Source organism: Emydura macquarii, unplaced genomic scaffold (genome assembly GCF_026122565.2).
Source record: "Emydura macquarii macquarii isolate MOO-44397 ecotype Brisbane River unplaced genomic scaffold, CSIRO-AGI_Emac_v2 contig_1119, whole genome shotgun sequence".
NCBI classification, from domain to species: Eukaryota; Metazoa; Chordata; order Testudines; family Chelidae; genus Emydura; species Emydura macquarii.
The window spans coordinates 7,983,064-8,006,146 of NW_027131256.1; the positions used below are offsets into that span (position 1 = coordinate 7,983,064).

General features: G+C 39.9%; 1 protein-coding gene across 1 annotated transcript in view; it reads right to left on the bottom strand.

The window, feature by feature from the left end:
- The window catches only part of GRAMD1C (GRAM domain containing 1C), a 69,410-nt gene that overhangs the window by 30,266 nt on the left and 16,061 nt on the right, over positions 1 to 23,083 (bottom strand). Inside the window, exons 3-6 of the mRNA XM_067546075.1 lie at positions 12,033 to 12,117; positions 6,830 to 6,933; positions 4,699 to 4,794; positions 3,257 to 3,337 (exon numbers count right to left, since the gene is read on the bottom strand). Of these exons, the coding sequence (XP_067402176.1) occupies positions 3,257 to 3,337; positions 4,699 to 4,794; positions 6,830 to 6,933; positions 12,033 to 12,117 (366 nt within the window). The remainder of the gene's footprint in view (positions 1 to 3,256; positions 3,338 to 4,698; positions 4,795 to 6,829; positions 6,934 to 12,032; positions 12,118 to 23,083) is intronic.

The following is a 23,083-nucleotide window of genomic DNA, read 5'->3' on the forward strand; positions in this document are numbered from 1 at the left end:
CCTTATCACGGGCTTCTGCCTTAACCTTTTCACTGCTGTCAGTACACATGCATGCGCCACAGCCCGCGTTTTAAATGGAAAAGCAGGACATGTCAGTACGCCCAACCACACTGGAAGAGCAAGTGTTCTTGATGTACTTGTTACCTTTACCTTTTTCAGTGCTGAATTATGTAACTCATCTATTACAGTTTAACAACATGCAAGGTTTTGTGCTTTAAATAGTAACAATACTGCCTTCCATTTTATGTATAGATTTTGATCCTATACAGGATTTTTCATCCACAGATTTCAAAGCTGGGATGACACCAGTTCTGCTGCTAATAAAATCTTTATACATCACAGCACATCATCATTTATTTTATGACATAATTTACTGGATGACCAATTTGCAAAGGTGAGAGTTTAAAAGATTAATCATACTGTTTTTCATATCTCTCTATCTCCCAAATCAGACTGCTTTCGTATGAATCCAACTGTACATTGTGAAGGAGAGAAAAATTATAACTATAAAAAGTCACCATAAAGTTTTTATTTTCATAACATTGCAATATTAAAAGGCTGATATTGCAAAATCTACTAACACTAGAAACAGACATCTGACACCATTGGAAAGAAGAGATTCTCAACTCTTCTGTCTCTAACTCTGATAGTTGAGAATGGATGCTAAAGCTGTCACTGGTCCAACAGCAAATCCTGCCTGCCCTATGCTTCAGGATAATACAGTTTTGAGAGTGAGAAAGTTATTTTGGGAACAGGTGGTTTGGGGTTTTTTAATGCCTGCTTGATGCAGCTCAGAAACATTAGATGTTATCTCAGATATAGCTGAGCTAGTGGGCAAAGTACAGGTGAAATGGTCAAGAGAACACAATGCAATTTGCTCATGGCTCTCTCACACTGCCACATATGAAAACCAAACACACACAATATATGTTTAAGAATGGCTCAAACAATATAGCAAGAGTCCTGTGGCACCTTAAAGACAGACTAAATAAATGTTATTTTGATCTTTAGTAAATGTATTGTTGGTCTTTAAAGCGCCACAGGACTCTCGCTGTTTTGCTAAAAACAGACTGACACGGCTACCCCTCTGGAACTCATCAAACAATATAGTTCTTCCTTCCAGACCAGGAGGTCACATGTTACAATCCAACACTAGCGCTTGGTCTTGCATGCAGTTCAGGATACTGCAGTACAAATACTTCAGAGCGAACATGTAACGGCAATGTAACTGCAGACAGGAGCAATTCTATACCCAGCAAAGCTCCAAATAGCTAGTTGACTAAACCAAAATTCAGAGAGGAAAATAAATCCAAAACTGCTAAGGACGAAAACTTGCAGGGCTTGAAACTGAAGCCTGATTCGGAGTTATACTTGTTCTGTTAGAAACTAGGAGCACTTTTGCTGTGTTCGCTCAGCGTTTTCATGACATGCCTGATTAGATTTGGCTTTGCTGATTCTCCCTCAGCAAACTGCGAATGGACACTTATGACACTGAGGGACTATAGAATGTGAAGCCATGTGATGATGAACTTTTACACATTTCAGTGTTTGTGCAATTTATTCTATTACAGATAGGTCAATAGTAACTCTACAGTTAAGACTGCATACAAGTTTAAAAATATTTACTAACTTGTTGAGGACATTTTCAAAATGCTCCCTTTTTGATTAATGACAGAAATAGTTTTTAAAATGTTGCCATGACAGCTTTCTAATGCCGTTGGCTTCCCCCTCATTCAGTTCCCCAGCCACCATGCAAAAGTGAACATTATTTTTCTCCCTTCTGGGGTGTGCACAAGGAGGGGCAAGCAGGGACACCGGCCCTCTCAATAACGGGGGGAAGGAAGAGGAGGGGAGGGGCGGAAAAGGGGGGCCACAGAACTCCTCCGGCCCCAGGCTTATGGCAGGAGGTGACAGCTCCTTTGGTCCTGGGGCTGTGGTGGGGGCACAGAACATGCCCCTCCAAAAGCAGTGAAATTTAAATTCCTGCACATGCCCCTGCCTCCCTTTATTATTATGAACATCAATTTTTATCCATGATGAACTGGGTTAAGATACAATGTCCAGACCCATTCCTGTAGTGGTATCATCTACAAGAAAATGTGTACAAGAAGTGAGGTTGGAGCGAAGGGTGTGCATTAGACTAGGAGATAGTGAGGAATTGGATGGATACACTGTAGTTGTCTCTACTGGATGCTGGAACTGAAAAAAAAGAGTTTGCCATGGATTTCTGAGTGTGACAGTGTCTTTGGTTTGTAATGGATGTGATTTGTGGCTGATCTGGATGTTAAATGTTACCTTAAATGGCGTTTTCCTTGAATTTTAGTGTTTGTGTTTAAAAGAAACACATTTGAGCCACCTTAACTCTAAGTTAGTTAAGCTTATGTGCAGGGTCTGTATGTAAACAGTGCAGCAGCTTTAAGTCTCTAGGGGACATTCTAGTCCAAAGTTGTATTTGTGTATCTTGGTGCTTAGCTGCCTCAGTTTTGAAATAGTAAAACAATGAAAATTGTGAGTTACGGGAAAGAGATCCACAGAAGCACATTATTTGCATTGACTCACTGCATTTTCAGGAAGAAGCATCAGGATAAGTGTACACAAGTTGCCGCATGACTTGAGCTAACTAGCGGAAGTTGCCAAAAGATACCCGTACATGGTTCAGCCTTCATCTTTGTTGTGTTTATATTGAGTTCAGGGGTCATACTTAACTGGTTGGCAGAGGATTCAACTAGTTTACTTTTCTTCAGATGATGCCAATTTGTTTTCCAGAATCTAAGATAATTCATTTAAAAAAAAAAAAAGTCTCTAGCCCTTACAGTCACAAAGATGACCTTAAAAATGTGAACCAAATATAAATCAATCTGCCTGAGTTTACTGATAGCCTGAAACAATAGCTCCAAAAGAAGTGTCAGCTGTTCGGTCATCCCAAAGGAGTTGTTAACTATGCAGATATTTGCAACATTTTAAATGTAAATTAAGGAAGAGAAGAATCATCATATTATGCAGATCTTTTTTCACTGGAGTCTCATTCTGGAATCTGAAGTGGGTGGAGCTTGGGAGAGTACCAACACTCCCCCCACCCTCACTTTGACTCTTGATTGGAATACTTCATTAAGAAACAAAACCCCTGCTTCTGAAATAACAGCCTTCAGTGCAGGTCCAGTGCTCACTAGAAAAAGTGATCCTTTAATTTTTTTTTTAATAGTGTTGATCAACTACGTTAAAAAAAACACACACACATACAAAAAAAAACCCTTACCTTGTCCAGCAGGGCATTCTGCCATAAGCGAAAGATACTGAGGTAGCTTCTGTCTCTAGCACTGAAGGATGTGAAGAAAAACTGCATGGAAGATAAGATGATAGTTTGCTTTATTGAATTCCTATGTGAATTTATACAGGTTTCCAGAAGAAAAGGATGCCCATGGCATGGTCTCTTCTGATTCAAAAACAAGATACCTAGCCTCAAAATCATGGCTCCAGGGAAATGGATTAATACCTACAACTAGGCAGTCAGTGCAACATGCAGCTGTTGATGACCCTCACTACTGAAGCCTGTACAAAGGGCTAGCTTTCCACTGTCCATACATGATATAAAACATTTTTGTTGCTTTTTGTGGCATCTACTTGCAAGCACTTACTCCAATATAGAAAATGCCCTCTGTCATTTATCTGCTCCCTTAGCCTTTTTCTCCCACTCACACCTTTATGCGTCCCTCTATGATTGCAACAGTCACCACTTATCAGTACCCTCACCCTCTTCCTTCACAACCACTATTCCCATGATTTTTTCTTGTAGATCTCCTCACCAAAGCCTGGCACATCATCCTTTACTTAATCTGCTCTCTTGTGTTTTGCCATGCCTGTTACTCATTCCATTTTTTAGAGTTTGTAACCTCTTAAGCACAGGGATAGAGTCATGTCCTTCGCAGCAGGTAAAAGCTAGGAAGACACATGGGACCCATTATGGGGAGGAACTGCAAAGGTCTTTCTTCAGTGTCAGCTATATTTGAATAAGCAGTTGATTGGACTCTTTCTCAAAAACATCAACAGACATCACACTAGTCAACTACCACCCTACTTTCAGCCTAACAGTTATTTCTGGGGGAAGGTTACTGAAAAGCTAATGATGGGCCAACTCCCATCCCAATCCAGATCGGGTAGGCTAACCTATTGCAATTTGCTCTTTGGAATTCCTTTGAAATTCACCCAGAAGCTACAGCTAGTGCAGAATACAGCAGGCAGGAGGAAGGAATAAATAAATAAAGGAATAAAGTAAATAAAGGAATAAATAAATACTAGCCCTACAAACTCCGCTCGGAATCTCGGAGACACACTGGGTTCTTTCTGGCCCAGTCATCATCACTAATAATAAAGATAATAAAACTGAAGCTGAGCTGACAATTCTGTTAATGATACAGAATAGACTTTGACATCCTCTCCGAGAACTGTGCTGACACTGCAGTGCTAACCCAAGTGAAGAGTAGTAAGCACTTGCTTTAGTCACCAAATTATCAGATCTGACTATGACACTCCACACATCTGCTCCCTGTAAGATTTTTTTTTTTAAACAAACACAATCACTTCTCTGACCATAACTGCAGTTTAAATATGCAATTGGGAAAGTTGCCTTTGCCAACAGGAATCAACAAATGCTCTGCCCCAGGAATTGTCGTTATGAAAAAGGAAATGCTAGCTTTTCACCTTCTCCCTTTCTGTTGCAATCTGTATGGCATTTGGGATGAGCCGAGCAGTCTTCTCCTTTGTCATGAAGGTTATATCCTTCAAGGCAATAGAAATCTGAACAGGAATAGATATAAAAACATACAGAGAAAAGTAATTAAATCTCAGAAATCCACAGAGCACAAGACATGCAAGAGGAACTCAACATCAGACTAACTCAAGCTACTTGAATAAAGCAGAGGAGATGTCGGGTGGAGGACACTGCCACCCGGGCCATCCTTAAGCACATGCATACCAAAGCTTTGTAATTCACAGCCCTGCCCTGCCCAGCCTAATGTCCTCCTCCAGCATAACAGGACTGAATAGTGAGCAGCCAACTCCCAGCCCCCCTTACCACTCCCACAGCAGGACTAGAGGCTTCGTGATATGAACCCTATCCTGACACCAAGGTGGGCCTCACAAATCTGAATGCCAACCCAGGCTGGTACGCTGGAGAAGCAAAGAACAGACAGAATTGTCAAAGACATCTTTACTCCCACCTTTTGCTATAATATCTAATGGCTGCTAACAGCCTGACAGATGTGCATGCAGGTACATTTGCCAAGTGGTGTCCAAACATTGCTCCCAGTTGAGGTGGGGGGTGCCGGTGCCAGTGCGTGCTCCACCCATTAGTATAGCTGACACTTGAACTGCAACTACCCAGAATGTTAATAAGCAGCTCCCCCGAGGTGATCCAAAAAGGAGCTTCCCTCTTGTCAATCTGTAGGAGTTATGGCACGCTCACTTCAGCTGGAAGCCATTCTTTGCATAGAGCTTATACACACAAGGTTGAAGATCCAAATAGAAATATTCCAACATGGTCTTTGGCATTTCTTTTTAAACACTTTATGTCACATCCATCCGTGGTGTAACTCCAGCATTGAGGTCAATGGAGAAACACTCCAGATGATTTGACTTCTTGGTATATACAGTCTTTCTAGATCATAAATTTTGAATAAAACATTTCTATAGTTTTTCTATATTTTGTCTGTAAACAGGCTATTTATCACCTCTCTTGCATGCTTCAGAAAGCACTGGTACTGTCTAATCCAAGAGATCACAGAGTTTTTCATAGTGTAGACAACATTTTAATTCAGAGATTGTTGACACTTCCATCGCCTCCGACAGGCAATTGGGCAGACCACCTTTCCTTGTCCATTCACAACTGCATAACATCCCTGTGGCAACTACAGCAATTGCTTGCAAGGAAAAGTCATATAATTTTATCAGCTTTTTAATGCCTGTTAGGAGCTGAAAATAAGGAGTCAGCACCATGTAAACATCCAGCTTTCTTCAGACCTCTGGAAAGATACTGACCATATTTTCAGAAACTTTATCTAAGATCTTCTATGGAAAATATTTCTCCTGCAGGGAATTTGTATTCTGCAGCAGTTCTGATGTAGATCCAAGACAGTCCTATTTCAAAGAGGACCAGATCAAAGCACTCTAACAAACTGTTAATTCGCATCAGTGGGATCCACATGGAGACTTAATCCATGGCAGGCTAGTGCAGGGTACATTTACATCCCATTTTACGGTGAATTAAATGTTTGTGATTGCAAGTCCACATCATCAGCTAAACCAAACTGCAGGTACACGACACAGGGAATGCCAAAGCAAACCAGATGAGAACAGATATAGGGGCATGGGAATCCATCTGAGTACACATTCTGTAATAGACCCAGCCTCTCATGAAAGGACATATGGCAAAGTGTCTTCAGGAAGAATCTTTTTTGGGCAGAAGATTAAAAAGTTCAAATTTTGAAGGCAAGTAAAAGGGCATCTCAAGTATATGTAGGGGGAAAATCTGCAAAAAATTACATCAGATCAAGTTGTCCAATATAGGGATACAGACAATTCTGAACAGGTTGATCTTAGTGTACCAATGACTTCCAGGCTGCTCTTTGATTTTACTGTGGAACAGAGATTTGTAACTCCAGTCATGACTGCAGACTTCCTTTTGCAATACCAGTACCAAAGGGACACCCTCCATAATTACTATCACCAATAAAGATCCCTCAACCTGAAAGCTTCAGGTATGATCCCAAAAAAACAAAAGGGGCTAGGGATTTCTTTTAAGCAAACCAATAATCAAATACACAAAATAACTTGCCGTGGTCTCCCATCGGAAGATGTTGCTGTGGAAACAGAGCCAGTTTTCAGAGAGGTACAGGCGTCCTTGCAGCAGAATATCCTTCTGGAGGGCACAGGCATAATCTGTACGCAAAGATCAAGAAAAGTTTACTCACTCATTACAGTCCAATAGGACCAACCTATTTTTTTTTTTTTTATGCAAACCCATCTGTCTTTAATTCAGAAATCAAGATTAGGGGAATATCTTTCATTATTCAAAGGAAAATGCCATAAAATTAAACTCATATCAGGCCAAATCCAGTTGACTTTATTTATAGTGAGGAATCCTGTTAACATCCTACTTCGCCAAGTCAATGGAACTAATTGTGTGAGCAAAGCAAGCAGAAATTTGGCATCCTCAGTTTTCAGGTGTCTGGCAAGGCATGACAGTCAATGAACTCAATTTTCTTAGCAAAACAGAATATTGGAATTGTACTCTACAAGTCAAGCTTCAGGTCACTTGAATGAAGTCGCAGAACACAAAGGCAATATTTTGTCTACTAATTCAGATTATATAGTCAACCAGTCACACATACCAGAATATACTGTACTATACATTTCTAGCATTTCTCAGATGAATCGTTTCCACTCCTTAGAGATCATATCATCATGACCCACAAACAGTTTAAAAATCCCTACTTAGTAGATATCCACATTCCAGCATGGACACTTCAGCCAGTGGCATTTTTTCAAAGTTTTCTTTTCCTTTTCATTACCTGTATGAAATGAAACATCACTACTAGGAACTGACTGCTTCTTGAACAGTCCATTAATGGATCTCTTTAACTAAAACAAGGAGCTAATTTCTCTCTTTGTTGGTGTTGCTGTTTAAGTAGCAGAAAGATTCATCACTGAAGTAGTAAATGTAGGATTTTTGTAAGTGCTCAGTACTGGCCTCAGTGCTACCACTGAAGTAAATGGGAAGGCTCCTATGAACTATACTGAGAGCGACGTTAGGACAACATTGAGCCTTTTTGAAAATCCCCCCCTAAGAATATCAATTCTGTTCAAATAGAAGCTGATCCGTTTTACACTTTTTGGATGTTAATTACATGCATGAGGCTGAAACAACCATGACTATTACAGGGACATTGTCAGGAGAAATTTGGGCCAAAATTTAGCATAAGTACAAATCAGCTTTCACAAACTGAGGACCAATAAAAATATTTCCTTGAATTTTCCCCCTAAATTCAAATGGAAACAGTGTTTTTAAGCAAATAAAAGTTACTCTGCAATATTTGCGACCCAAATATATGAGAAACTGAAAGTGGAATTGACAAGAAAGAAGTTAGAACACACTGAAAGAAATTCAAGTTAACAGGTAGCATAGCGAAAATTAAAAGGGGACACTGTCCAAATCAGTCTTCTGATAGAGTAAGCTTTAAACACTGTGCCTGACTTTTAAGAGAGTTCCATCTTCATTTTTTATTTATTTTTTGTTGCCTTGCTATGTTTGAAAGGGTCTTTTGGCCTGCTATAAGAACATTGCTACCCAACATGGTGGGGCCCCTTGTCCCCCCATCTTTCTTCTCTCCATACACATGCCAACCAGTTGCCTCTTTGGTTTCAGCTTTGCATTTCTAATAAACATACGCCTTCCTGCAGTGCTTAGGGAAGAATGTGCACATGGGATCTCCCCAGAGAACAACACGAGTGTGATGCAGGTGATCAGCAACAAAACAGTGGAACTGACTACACACAATGGGATGTCAAAATGCAATGTCAAATGTCAAAATAGGCAAACTGAAAATTCAGAATCAATGTTAATCTCAGGTCTAGTAACCACGAGCCTAACTGTAAAAATAAATATAAAATGTTAAAGATGAAAACAAAGGTGTTTTTAAAATTAAATTGTGTCCTTCCAATCAGATTTTTCAAAGTGAAAGCATTTAAAAATCTATTTATCTTATAGTATAGATAAGGAATCAGTTTTTTGTATGATCTTTATCTCTAATTTTGATAATTATAAGAATGTACAAGAGTAACTAAAAAAATTATAAAAAACAGCAGTAGTTACATTTCTGTTGATAACAATGAGTAGGTGATTACTACCTTAAATATTTGTAGCTGAATAATAATTAATACAGCCTTTGTTAAAATCCACTATACCAGGCAAAGGAATGGTTCTAAGATTAGAAGTCAGAAAAGGTCCTTTTAAATGAATGTTGCTCCCCTGAGATAAAGAGTAATTCATTACATAAAAAATGACTGTTCGCTTCTGATTGAGTAGGTGCTACTTTGCTGGGAATAGTCCATCAGCAAATCTATTCTTCAAATCCCAGGTAGTCTGTTCGTGGAAATTATGCTTCATAGAATTTGCTTAGTTGCCTTCTTAAACATCCTTATGCAGAGAGTAATTCAATAAACAAACTCCAAAACTGATATATTTCTTCTGTTTTACTGTGTATTGAACCCACTCCACAGGAATGACCTATTTTTAACACCGAAGAACATTTGATGGTATAGTTTTCCATTGAGGCTTGAGAAGGATTTAGCATGTCAAATCTTCCAAGCAGGTGAAGGTTCTAATTTCATCTATTATAAACTATCATCTATAAACTTTGCTGTTTCTGGGTAGACGGTACTGTAGCCAGCACCAAGAATCTAGCAAGATTTTGTTGCTGGATTAAAGGCTGTTTTATTATTGCAAGAGATAAGCCCTGAAAAATCATGATGTTATATTGGTATCAGAACACTTATCTCTGATACAGTGTACTTGTTAAGTGGGTCACCAATGGTGCAGTCAAACTTGCTTGCTGAGTAACCTATTGAGAAGTGGTGTGGTGTGTCGTCAGCAGCAGGTACAGAGGCAAGAAGATGGTAGGTCTGCTGGGTTTGAAGTTCTCCATTTGGTACCATCTGGCAGAGAGGGGGAAGACAGGGCTCAAAATAGGTGTTTCGTGCCTTCTGGTGAGGTAAGTACAACAGCCTGATGTTATTTTTCCAAACTCTCTTCTCACTAACCTCTTCTCTTTCTTCTACTCAAGCTGTTCTTTTCCTCCAGATCTATAATCTTGTCATTGCAATCCCATTGGGGTCTTCTTAATAGTATACATGGCACTAATTCACCCTGATGATCAGCAAGCTTCTCATTTTTCACTTTAGTCATCCAGTTAAGAGTGTAGAGTTGTTTGTATATTTTCCAATTCATTTCCATGATTACAGTGAGATTTGGAGCGACTTTCACTATGCTTTCCTTATAAGTATCTAAGGTACATCTGGTAGTAGCTGATATCGTTGTATTTTCTGTCTGATCCCAACAGACCCAAAGTTCTTTTTAGACTGAAGAAAAGACTCCACGAAGTAGTCCTAAATTCTGCAGATTACTTTTTAGTGAGGTTCTTGCTGTACCATGAAGGTGCCCAGCTGATTATTAGGGAGTAGGGACAGAGCTCATGGTACGTGTGACTTACCTAGCTAACCAAGACACCTCAGAAATACTTACCACTTGTCTAGCTAACAGCCAAAAATATTTTGACGTGTACAAAAATATCCAAACTTATTTGCCTGGATGATAGTGAATTTAAATGTGCATCTTTTCCCTTTTCAGCTTAGCACTAGGCTAGCACCACATCACCCCAAGAACTATGTAAGATTTGTACCTGAAAGTACTCCTTTATCCATCTTACAGATACATTAATCCCTTAAAAAGGCACTGCTTATTATGCTTCATTTCTTCTATATTCTTTCCTAAACTTGGTGGTATAATTCTCTCTCTTTCCCGCTCACTTCTTTGCCTCAAAGCACGATGAATTTAGCAACACACTTTATAGGCCATTACTTCGGGAAGAGAGAATTTCCCCTTTATTCTCCTACTTCACCATTGAGATCCAGGTTCTCTTTCATAGCCGACCTTGAAAATTAATTTTTCACAAACCATTTGCCTGATAAGATACCTGACATAGGTGACGTGGCCTATCATCTTCCGGAAGAAATGCCTTCATTTTAGACTTCTGCCTTGTACAGCCCTTTGAAATAGCATAGCAGGAAGAAGCCAACAATCTATGCTGTAAATCTGTTTCTTTCCTCCCTGGATTGCCTATTGCTTCATAAAGAAGAGCATCCCAGTTCTTCTCCCTGAAACTCTGACCTTCTTAAAAACAGACTCTTATGCAAGGGAAAAGCTTTCAGGAGTCCCTCTGGATTTGTTTGTGTGTGTCTGTCAAGGTAACATCTCCCACCCTCTGTGCCATTGCTGCTTTTTCATGGATGGCAAAACCTCTATTGGCAGTGTGCTAGAAACAGGACTCATGCAATGACAACCGTGAGCAATGCCTTCTGGGACTTTATCTTATGTAGATGCCAGAGAGTAAAGCTGGACTGATAGATATCACTAACAATGTTCAGCTCCATGGTAGTCTGAGAAATAGTTACACTTTGACACGTTATTTTAAAGATTCTTTACTTAATCCCAATGTCATTTTAATGGGTATCATGACTTTTTTTTTTTTTTAAAAAGGTTTCATTTGTTGAAACTCCTTTCAAGAAAGCTTGAGTTTAGACTCTGTATTAACCCCCTCTCCTCTGTCTAATCTAGTTAACCTTTGCTAGTTACCATTTTAAAATATTTCCACCTCCCTTTCATTCGACATCCACTAAGCGTCTGAAGCAGCAATATGTGAAGATGCACCAAATGAAGTTGCTCATGGCAGAAAAGAGTCCCGTGGCACAAATCAAAATTTCTGGGATATAATTCTAACTCTGCTCTTTCCCCATCCACTCCTGAAGTGCAAGCCAATCATAATTCAAACATTTCTGAGACCATCTATTCAACATGCTGTCCCAGCACATCCCTCTCAGAATGGTCTGCCCTCTCCTTTCCCCTCACGACTGTCTGTGCCAGCTGCTAGCTTACATATGTATCATGGCCAATAGGTGCTTTGCCACTCATGGAAAGGGTAGTAGAAGTTACCTTAACAGACACCTCATGATCACCATCCAGAGGAGCTGAAGCCATTCCTCCAACAGAGGAATCTACTTTTAAGAAGGTCAGGGTTACAGGGAGAAGAGCTTGGATGTTCTTGTTTCAGAAACAGTTTGCTGCTAGTCCACATAGAAAGGAGGAGCGAAGAGCAAAACAGACTCCCCTGCTATCACTAAAGTTTTGTCTTACAAAACACCTGCTGCTGCGACTTCGGCATTATCAGCAAGGATAGAATTTTGTTGGTCTGTTCACATCTTACCTACTACGAGCCTCTCCAAATCTGGCAGATGTGAAAACTGTCTCTTAAACTCCTCACTCCTATATTTATAAGTGGAACTCGAGATCTGCAACAATGAAAGGTGAAAGGTTAAAGTAAACAGCTTTATTTTCAGCTATCAACTATCTTCATATTAGCAGGAAACGAGGGTTATATTGCAAAGAAAAATAAAACACCAGAGGACTGGAAAAGAATAGGCAGTGCCTAAATGTATTTATCACTGTCATTATGCTCTGTTATATATTGCTATGTTGCCATAATCTACAATCCCAAATTGAAAGAGCAGAGCTGTTATATGCAGCACTCAGAAATACAGCTGCACCATTGGATTTTTGCCACTTTCAGTAATTTAACTGGTAGACTGGTGACACGAAAGACTGAAGTCGACAGAAGAGGTACAAGACAGGTACCAGCAGCGCCGGCAGCAAAACAAGATTCCCTATCCTGCTATACCTATGATTCACCCGTTATATAAAGGGACCACTTTCAGGAGGGGCAGGGTAGTTTGGTCTCCAGGATACCTTTAAGACTCTGGGCTTGTCTAAACTTACAGCGCTGCTGCTGCACTAGTGCAGCTGTGCCACTGTAGCGCTTAATAAAGACACTACCTTTGCTGATGGTAGGTACTCCACCTCCCCAAGAGGCATTAGCTATGTTGACGGAGAAGTTCTCCTGTCGACATAGTGCTGTCTACACTGGAGGTTAGGTATGTATAAGTAAGTCGCTCAGGCGTGTGGATTTTCCATACCCCTGAACGACGTATATACGCCGACATTGGTCTAGAGTGAGGACCAAGCCTTAGCTTCTCTGCTTAGTCTGTCAACGAGGGGGTCAATTGGTGCTAACCATGGCGGTGGTTTTTGCAATGTGGACCTAAAATTCATTCGTCTGCAAAGAATTTTGGAACAACCTTCGGTATAAAATGGTATTGTAAAAAACAAATTCTAATCTATTCCATGTTAACAGCAAGCTGATGTACATTTAACCAAACTGCTGCTGTACAAATCCTCATGTTTTAGCAACATTACAACTGAAAGAGGAAGGACTCCCCTCCCAGCGTCCCAACAATGGGATAGAAGCATACCATAAAATCCTCATTACATCTAGTTTCTGAAACTTTTTTTTTTTTTAAGGGATGTAAGCAGCAGCTGACCATTGCTCCTTCTGAATAATAAAGGTGTCAACAGATGTTTGACATGTCCCACGCACACACATTTCCATACCATCGAATCAAGCAGTTCATTGTAAAATACAACGAACCACTTTTGGCCACTTGACCACAGCAGACACCTTTATAAACCCTTTCTCCATTTTCCATGCACTATTACAATGTGCGTTGCATCACTGAACAGCCAGGTTTAGCTGTGAATTCTGTTTAAGTTTTCAAAGGAATTCCAGCCCCAGAGTAAATTAATCTTTAGCTGGAGTTATTTTTAGTAAAGGAGTGATAGTAATGGCCCAAGCTTATTAGCTCTAGGCATAGAATCATAGAAATGTAAGGGTGGATGGGACCTCAAGAGATTATCGAGTCCAGCCCGCTGTGCTGAGGCAGGGCCAAGTAAACTTAAGACCATCCCTGATAGGTGTTTGTCCAACCTGTTTTTAAAAACCTCCAGTGGCAGGGATTCCAAAACCTCCCTTGGAACCTATTCCAGAGCTTAACTACCTAATATCTGATCTAAATCTCCCTTGCTGCTGATTAAGCCCTTTACTTCTTGTCCTACCTTCAGAGGACATGGAGAACAATCAGTCACTCTCCTCTTTATAACAGCCCTTCACATTGTTTGAACATAGTTATCAGGTCCCCCCTCAGTCTCCTTTTCTCAAGACTAAACACGCCCAGTTTTCCAACCATTCCTCGTAGGTCAGGTTTTCTAAACCTTTTATCATTTTTGTTGCTGTCCTCTGGACTCTCCAATTTGTCCACATCTTTCCTAAAGTGTGGCACCCAGAACTAGACACAGTACTCTAGCCAGGGCCTGGCCAGGGCCAAGCAGAGTGGGACAACTACCTCCCATGTCTTAGGTACGACACTCCTGTTAATACTCCTAAGAGTGATATCAGCCTTTTTTGCAACTGTGTCACATTGTTGATTCCGATTCAATTTGTGATCCACTATAGTCCCTAGATCCCCTCCAGCAGCCCTGCCACCTAGCCAGTTATTCCCCATTTTGTAGTCGTGCGTTTTGATTTTTCCTTCCTACGTGAAGGAAACCTCACTTCTACGATTTTAACATTCCCAAGTGGGACTCCTGCCCCTCACTACCAGAAGTGATGACCCTGTGTAAATAAATCACTGGTTGTCTGCCTATGCTCAGGACTCAAGTTCTTTAGTCGGGATGACAAGGAGATAGGTACCATGAGGCGGTGGGTTGAAATGAATAGTCTTCATAAATTAGCAAGTGCTCTTTTCCTCATTTAGCTAACTGTATTTTTTTAATAGGAATGTTACAAATGTCACCTAAGATGACTCCAAATGAAAAGGAATTAAAAATATTTTTCTTTATTTTTTCAGTTTGTTTTCTGAAACAGAACTTACAACCAACACCCCTTGTTGATGAGCAGCTTTCATACAGCAACAGGGGAAAAAACCCATTTTTAAAAATGAAGATATGTAAAATCAGAAGAATTGGCAGGGGAATTCCTAGGCAGGGAAGCTACATTTAACCAGGGCCTTTGTCTTCTACAATTCCAAGGCCGTATAATTTGGATATGTCATTGAAATTGTAAAGATCAACATTGTTACAAAATGTGGGGTTTTTGCCGGAGTATTTGGCACATGTACCACTCCACAGCATATATGCTTTTCAGTCACTGTTTGAAACTGACTACATTTTGTGGAAGTGCCCCTTTACGGTCTTATCCAAAAGACTCAGAGTAAACTTCAGGGAATTCAATTTGTCTACCTAGGAAGGCTGGAGAGCTGAGTCAACCCTGCTGAGATTTGTGTGGCTTCACAGAGTCTAGGGATTTCAAACTTGATGCTTAATCACTGCAATTTGTGCTTGTGATGATAGAGCACTAGTATACACACAAACAAATGTATTTACAGTACAGTAAATGTGACGCAGGTAATCATACTATAAGCTTTTTCACACTGGCTTCAGCACTGATTTAAGGAACCACCCCTCCAAGAGGAAGGACACATAACCAGTGCTTAATTTGTAATGAAAGAGGTGCAGAAGCTCAAGCAAATTTTTTACATTCATAACTGACGTAGCGAACCCAGAGGTGCTGGGGGTATGAACTGCCACGCTAGAGGTGCTGGGACTCAGCCCTGACACAAATTAAGCACTAGACATGTGCGTGAGAAAAAAAGAGCTGTGCAAAAATTGAGGTATTAGGAAAAGGGGATCAGGAAGTGAAGAAAGTGTGAAAGTGTTTGTAGAAGCCTAATGCCTGAATTCGCCCAGGCAACAGCACTGAGAATCAAAACTCTCTAGAGAGTCTCCAGAATCTAAAAATTAAGTAACCTCGATCTCTAGGGCATTACACCTGTTATTTCTCTATATTCCTTACCTGAGAGCCCTTTGTTGACATATAAAATCTTGTCTGTTTTTCCTATCATTTGAACAGAGGACAACAACAAGACATCATCCTGCTTATTTGCACACTGAGCTTTTCAGACAGCTAGGAAAAACCTGCTCTGAATTCTTATCTAATCAGTCCAGTTCCACTGGAAAGAATTCAGACACTGAACATTCTTAACCTTATCCATTCCTTGCTTTGTATGGCAGCTAGTTCACATTCCTAGGGCTAGAATTAAGTGTTGCCTTTCCAGCCACCCCAATTTTTTAATCAGCCAGCCATAAACAAAGGGCAAGTTTTGCTAGAAGACAGGTGAGACAATTTCCAAGCCACTGGAACAAAATGGCTGAGACTCGTCCATGCTCCAATAATACAAATAAATAAATATAGAAAATGAAAACAAAAAACTCCTAAGACATTTCAACTTCTCCAAGTACTACACCTTGTATTTCCATGCTAACATATTGTACTTTCACAAACCTAAGTGTAGTGAAATTTCTGATAGGCTTTCATTCTGGGCTACCAGAGATGCCACAGAGGTTCTGTAGAGGACAGGCACAGAGTAGACAGAATCTCTAGCTTTTTATACAGGAAGTAAATGCGTTAGCAATGTAGATCTTGGGCATTTCTCAGTTTAATTTTTTCATCATACAGGTGATATCATGCAATGCCATGCATGAGGATAATATTATAATGAAATTGGATAGCTATATATGGAGATAACCTGTGAAAAACAATGCACTACCATATCCCCAATAGTCTTATTAATTTTTGTAATTATTAAAAATAAATCATTGAAGGTAGGTAGGTAATGAAGCTTAATCTATGAAATTTTGTTGTCCATTATATAAAATGCCTGTAAATGTGCCATGCAATTTGTAAAGAAATATCAGCAGGGTTATTCTAGGCCTATCCAGAACTCCCAAACTAAAGTATTACAGAAGAGACAGTTACTTAAATAAACAGCATTTTTAGGAAACACCCAGCTTTCCAGATTGTCCTATTTAAAACTGCACCAATCAGGAACTTCAGAGTCAAGGTTCCAACAGCAACCTTTGCTCTGTCTCTTTGCAATAAAATAGAGTCTTACGAAAAGATACCTTCGGGTAATAATGTATTATTCAGCAGATAAGGAACATTTTTTATGCTGTACTTCCAGTAAGGCGCCATAGGTAAATTGAATAGTTTAAATTGCACCTTGTCCTTATATCTCTAAGATGTAATGTTTCCTAGAAAGTGCAAAAAATCTGAACACATCTCAGGCAACCACTAGGAGAGGAAATTACTTGAGAACATGTATAAATCAATGGGACTATGCACATGCTTAAGAACCTTGCTGAATCAGAGCCTGAAGGAGAAGAGCAATATATTGCATTTGCCTTTTTTCCATTGGTTGCAGAGTCCCAGAGCATGAAGGACAAACCACATCACACACTCGTTCACATCTTGTGTTCTCTGGATTTTATTTTACAGACATGAACATAAATATAGACGGCTGTGAACAAAATTATGGCTTCACCAGTGCTGACATTCCCCTGCAGGTATCCTGATCTCAATCACAGACCCTCACACCCACCCACACTGCTTTCTGACCTTTGCACCAATTCCTGCTAAGTATTCAGGGCAGCACTTTGGATCCCAGTGCCATATAAAGCCCTCAGGCCATCAGCCTGAGATATTCATTGCTTATGCCATTAGCCTCACATAGCCCTCAAGTTACAGTCAGCAAAGCCTGTCTTTTCATTTCTGCTCCCTGTGTCTACAGCCAAACAGTTCTGAGCCTCCTCATCTCTACTTCACTCCACCAACAACGCAAATCCTTCAAAGTAGAAGAGCAGAGGGAATGTAGTGCTGAAGTCAGCCTGCAGGGTGGAAGTAAATATGGCCTGGAGTGGTCTATTTTGAGAAGACTGGGCTGAAGAAACAGAAGAACAGAGACCAGATGTTCACCATTTCTGAGGGATAATGAAGTGCAGGTTAACTGTTTTCATCTGTAAATCCTGGACATTGTCTAGCAATAAAATTCAGAAACACCACTTAGATTACAATCAACCTGCATTTACCTCACTACCACCACCCTCAAATATATATTGAGACTTACCTAAAATCAGCACATGAAGCCCAGTGGGTTACCCATGGATTTCAGTACAGTTTCTTCCTGTTCAAATTTCTCTTACTTCAGCCTCCATAGCCTCAGACATCCATCCCGTCTTTTTCACTGCTTCCTAGGATAGAGTCCCCTCATCCTGTAGGTATGGCCTACATTCTTTGTTCCTACACATATGACCTTACATTTGGTCATATTGGAACACGTTATTTGTTTGTACCAGTTTAACAAATGATCCAGATTGCTCCATATCAGTGATCTGTCCTCTTCATTATTTACCACTCCCCCTCTATGTGTCATCCACAAATTTTATTAGTAATGATTTTATGTTTTCTTCCAAGTGATTGATTTAAAAAAAAAAATTAAACAACATAAGGCAAAGAACTGATCCCTGCAGGATCCCACTAGAAACACCCGCTCACTGATGTTTCCCTATTTACAATTAAATTTTGAGACTTATCATTCAGCAATTTTAAATCCACTTAACGTGTGCCTTGTTGATTTTGTATTATTTTAATTTCTTAACATGTCATGCAGTACAAGGCTTTATAGAAATATACCTAAGTATATCACACCAACATTGCCTGTATTGATCACATTTGTAATTTCATCAAAAAATAATCAAGTTAATTTGACAAAATCTATTTTTCATAAACCCATGTCGACTGGCATTAATTATGTTATGCTATTTTAATTCTGTAATAATCCAGTTCCAGATGAGCCACTCCATTATTTTGCCTGGGATTGATGTAAAGCTGAGTGGCCTCTAATTATTTGGGCATCCCATTTACACTGTTTAAAATACTGGCAGAACATTAACTTTCTTCCAGCCCTTTGGAACTTCTTCAGTTTTCCAAGTAGAATTAAAAATCAACATTAACTATCCAGACAACTCCTCGGCCATCTCTTTAACTCTTGGATGCAAGTTTATCTGGCCTTGCTAATTTAAAAATGTCTGACCAAGAGGAAGTAGATGGAGGCTACAGGCTTGTTTTACATAAGCCAAAAAGCTACATAATGGTAACAAACTTTCAGTCACTATAAACATTGGCTACATGTTCAGACTGATAACTTGTAGATGAATTTTGTCCTGTTTTCAACCAGGAACCAGACTGTTCTTTCTTCTAGCATGTGGTATAAATCTTTCTGGAAGGGTGTGTGCGCATGCTATCAACCATTTTGTTTTTTGAAGATAAAGGTGCTATCTGAGCATGTGTAGTCACCTATTACGAGATTTTCCAAACAATTATGCTTCATTTAACAGGTCACATGAGGTACTTCTTAACCAATAAGAAGAGGGAAAATAAATATAATGCTGCAAGAGGCATCCCAGCTGCTGTAGAATCTGTAGAAGTTGGTTTGCCAGAAACTTGCAAGCAATGAAAGAAATGCAGGCATATTCATAGCCACTGTAGGAAAAAGTTTAAAGAGACAGGACTAGGTTTTACTTACATTCATTTTCTGATCCTCTTCATTCACCCCAAGCTGCTCTGGAGAGGAGAGTCTCCTAAGCACAGGGCGCTCTTCCAGCTGGCCACTGGCAGGCACAGGTCTGTGCGCTAGTGTCATTATGTCCCCTTCTCTGGCCCAGCCCCCCTCCTATTTGCAGAGGCTGAAGGAGAAACAGATTTTAAATGTTTTCAGATTGCCTGTGCAGACAGAATGGAGAGTGTGGTAGTTTTCTCCTTCAGTCAGACCTGGGTTCAGATGGGACATTCCCCAGTAGGATTACAAAAGGTTCATTTCAGCTACATCATTTCTGCTTTAGGAACACAACATAGAACATCTCTAGAGAAGGGACATTAAAATATAGAACACAAGGTGAATACTCATGTACTAATAACTCCACTTGAAACACAGAGATGAGGTCTCATGGGTTAGCTGCTGCTGGAGCCTTTCCCTACCACAGGGAGCTGATGGAGCATTTCCCTGCAGTGGGGAAAGGCTCCAGTAGAGGGGAGGCAACAGGACACTACACTGTTAAAAATAGTAGTGTAAATAGGGGATGCATTTCTTGGGCATGTAGAGAGCCATGTAGGGTACATACTCTAAGGTTCTGGCCTGTCTTTACTCACCTAAGCAGTGCTTCACCACCCACACTGCTATTTATACCCATGCTAGGGGGTGTGCGGTGTATGTACTCTATATGCTATCATAATTGAGTGTGCAGTGTAGACATACCCCAAGGGTCTCAAACCATCAAATGAAAGTGTAAGCACAGATGCACGGCAGGCTATAAATAATCCCAATATCAAGCGTTGGTAGAGAAGATTTAGGGAAGGAACACCACCCAATACATATCCATATCAATCCAATCCATGTCTGAAAAGTTTCTCAGCTCAAGTATTCTGGTACAATTTCTCAGATACTGGATGTCCATTTATAAAATATTTTTAGAAAAACCACCAACATAATGAAAGTGAGTGAATTTGGCATTCAAGAAAGGGAGACTGACATTAGGGGTTTTTAAGGTGTTGTTGTAGCCATGTTGGTCTCAGGTGAAAGAGACAAGCTATCGAGCTACACAGAGCTCTTCTTCAGGAAGAACCTGTCTCTTTCACCTACAGAAGTTGGTCCTATAAAAGATATCACCTCATCCGCCTTGTCCCTTTAACATTAATTTTAAAAGCCAGGTGTACTACTATCAGGTGCTATGCAAGCTGCCCCTTACACTGCCCTGCCAACTCCTTTCCATGCTGAGCATAGTACCCTCATAGTAGCCCATTCCTGGGTCCCTGACATGTTGCTCTCTGGTGACATGCCTCATTCCTGACCAATGGTATCCCATGCTATTCCAGTCCTGGTCCTGACCTGCAGCATGGTATGCTTTTCTGAAAAGCAGCTGTACTGGGAGGTGGTGCTGGAATATTGGGAGTTGGTGTTGGAATATTGTAGGCAAAAGTTCAGAAACAGGCACAGCACAACAAACTTATTTAATCTTCTGACGCAGTTGGATTGGCACTCTGATTTTTAGAAGTAAATTCTTTGCACGCACTCAGCTCCTTCCACCACACAGACCTCGCCAATTCCCTGGTCTTTACTAGAGCCTAGACCACAGTTTTTTAATATGTTTGCAACTACATAGGCTGGTTTCATCCACACAGGCAAGATCAAACCATGTTATAACCAGGTCAGGGCACTATCATATTGAAGCATACTTCTTGAACAGTCACATTTATAGTGCAGATAACTAGAGTAATACAACTCTGTTGCTTAAAAGACTAGGAACATGTTGTTATAAACAAGCTATTAACCAGAGCTGTGTGGAGGATGGAAGTTCTGATTCGCAAAGGATTTGAAATTTGGCTTGTTCCAAATTAGAATGAAAACCAAAATTTCAAAATTCTCCATGAAGAAAAATTCCAATATTATTATATATATATGTGCGTGTGTGTGTTTCAAGTCATTTAATACATTTCATTTTCACAAAATCAAAATATTTAATTTTTATTTTAACCTTTTTTTATTTTGTATTATAATTTAAAAATTAAACACAAAAAGTTGTTCCAAAGTGAAAAATCTCAATCTTCCATTCCAAAAATGTAGAAGTGGGATGCTTCAAAATTGTCTGAATTTTCCCCCCAGTTTTCTATCTAAACAAATTTCCAACAAAATCAACCCAATTTTGCAAAGTGTTTTGATTTTGATGGATCTGCATATTCTCATGGAATATGGTTTCATCATAGTGTCTCCGACCAGCTGTATCGTAAAGCACACAGAGTTTTATTCTCTGTGCAAGTGGGATTTATGCACACAATTATATCCATTAACAGGAATGGTAGTTCAGGATTTAATTGCTCTCCCTCACCCCATTCCTATCCATAGAGAAGAGATCCTATATTAAGTACCTCATCCTCCAGATACAGGAGGAAGTGCACTTTTTAACCATAAAAATACTAAAAATACTAATCCCTGTGGGGAACATGATAGTGTTTCTTCAGTTACGGCAGAGATGGTATTCATGCAAACCTCCTGGTTTTAGGAGTATTCTCTCTCTTTCTTGCATACGATTATTCTCATCCCAGAAGTGTAATTTCATTTAAAAAACAAAAAAGTCCCAGAAAAAGTTCTCAGCCATTAAAAAAAAAAGTTCAGATATTGTTGTGCTTTGATAACTCAAAACCAATTTGGATATAAAACTTCAAATGTGAAATGTACTTTGAACTCAGGAATACTTTATTCAGTTTAAAAAAAATTGGTTGACACACAAATTTAGAAGCCAGTGAAAAACTGCACAATGAACATGCCCTGCATGTTACTTTTCTTACAGATGTCTGCTGTTATCCACACAGATCCCTTGCAAACTCTGGGGAAATTCCTGCTCCATGGAAAGTTGTTCCTACAGCTCCCCTCCGTAACCCTTTTGCTCTGAAATGACACTGGATGAGATCCAGAAGACCTGGCAGCATTCTGCCAATCCCTGTTTTTGTCTATTTTCAAAGCTGGCATACTCTGCAAGGTTCAGTGCAGGTAGGAGCCCACACAAATCTCTTTCAATGTGCAGTCTACAGAGAGCATATACACAAGTATGTGCCAGACTTCCTCCATGTCCTCATACAAAACACTCCTGTCTGAACTGATTTTGAGAGCTAAAACAAGAGATTCATTTTTAGAGATGCTGCAGGCCAGTTTATAATCAAGTCCATCCAAAGTGGGATGTCCAGCCCCAGGTAGGAGAAGGGATCTGCCATCCACCAGGGGAGACATTGGTTTTGCCTGGAGTGGCCAGATATGTATAGAGAAGGTGCATGCTCCTCCGCCACTTACCAATACACTATGTGGAGCTTCCAACCCCAGCAGATCTCATCTGCAGATATTAAACATTGTCTCATTGTTATCTCGTGCTCCCTCCCATCCATTTGTTGTATCTGCTTGTTGTCTCTTCTCTTATATTTAAATTGTCAGCTCTTCAGAGCAAGGCCTGTTTTTTGTCTGTGTTTGTATGCTGTCTAGCTCAATGATGCCCCGATTCATGACTATGGCCTCTAGGTGCTACTGTAATATATATAAGCAAATAAATACATACATCCAAATAAACGTTTTAATCTCCATGAGGAGAACAGCGTATAGAATTTTTAAGCTCTGCCTGTTACATCCACTTCACTCACTTGGGCATTTTGGCACACCACAGGGTGGTGATCAAGCCCTTCTCTGGAACTTAGCATAAAATATTCCTAACACCACACAAGGTAGAAAAGAGCACAGCTCCCTTTCCAGGGCTGTATAGTTCTGTAAGGCTAACAAAGAGGAAATAGTATGAAAAATTTCAAATCAACAGATGTGACTCTGAATATGTGAAAGGAACATATATGTTGTATGAAAAGGGGCCATAGATACAATCAGTTGATCATAACTACACTTTACTATTATCCAAATGCCTATTTACATATAACTAGAT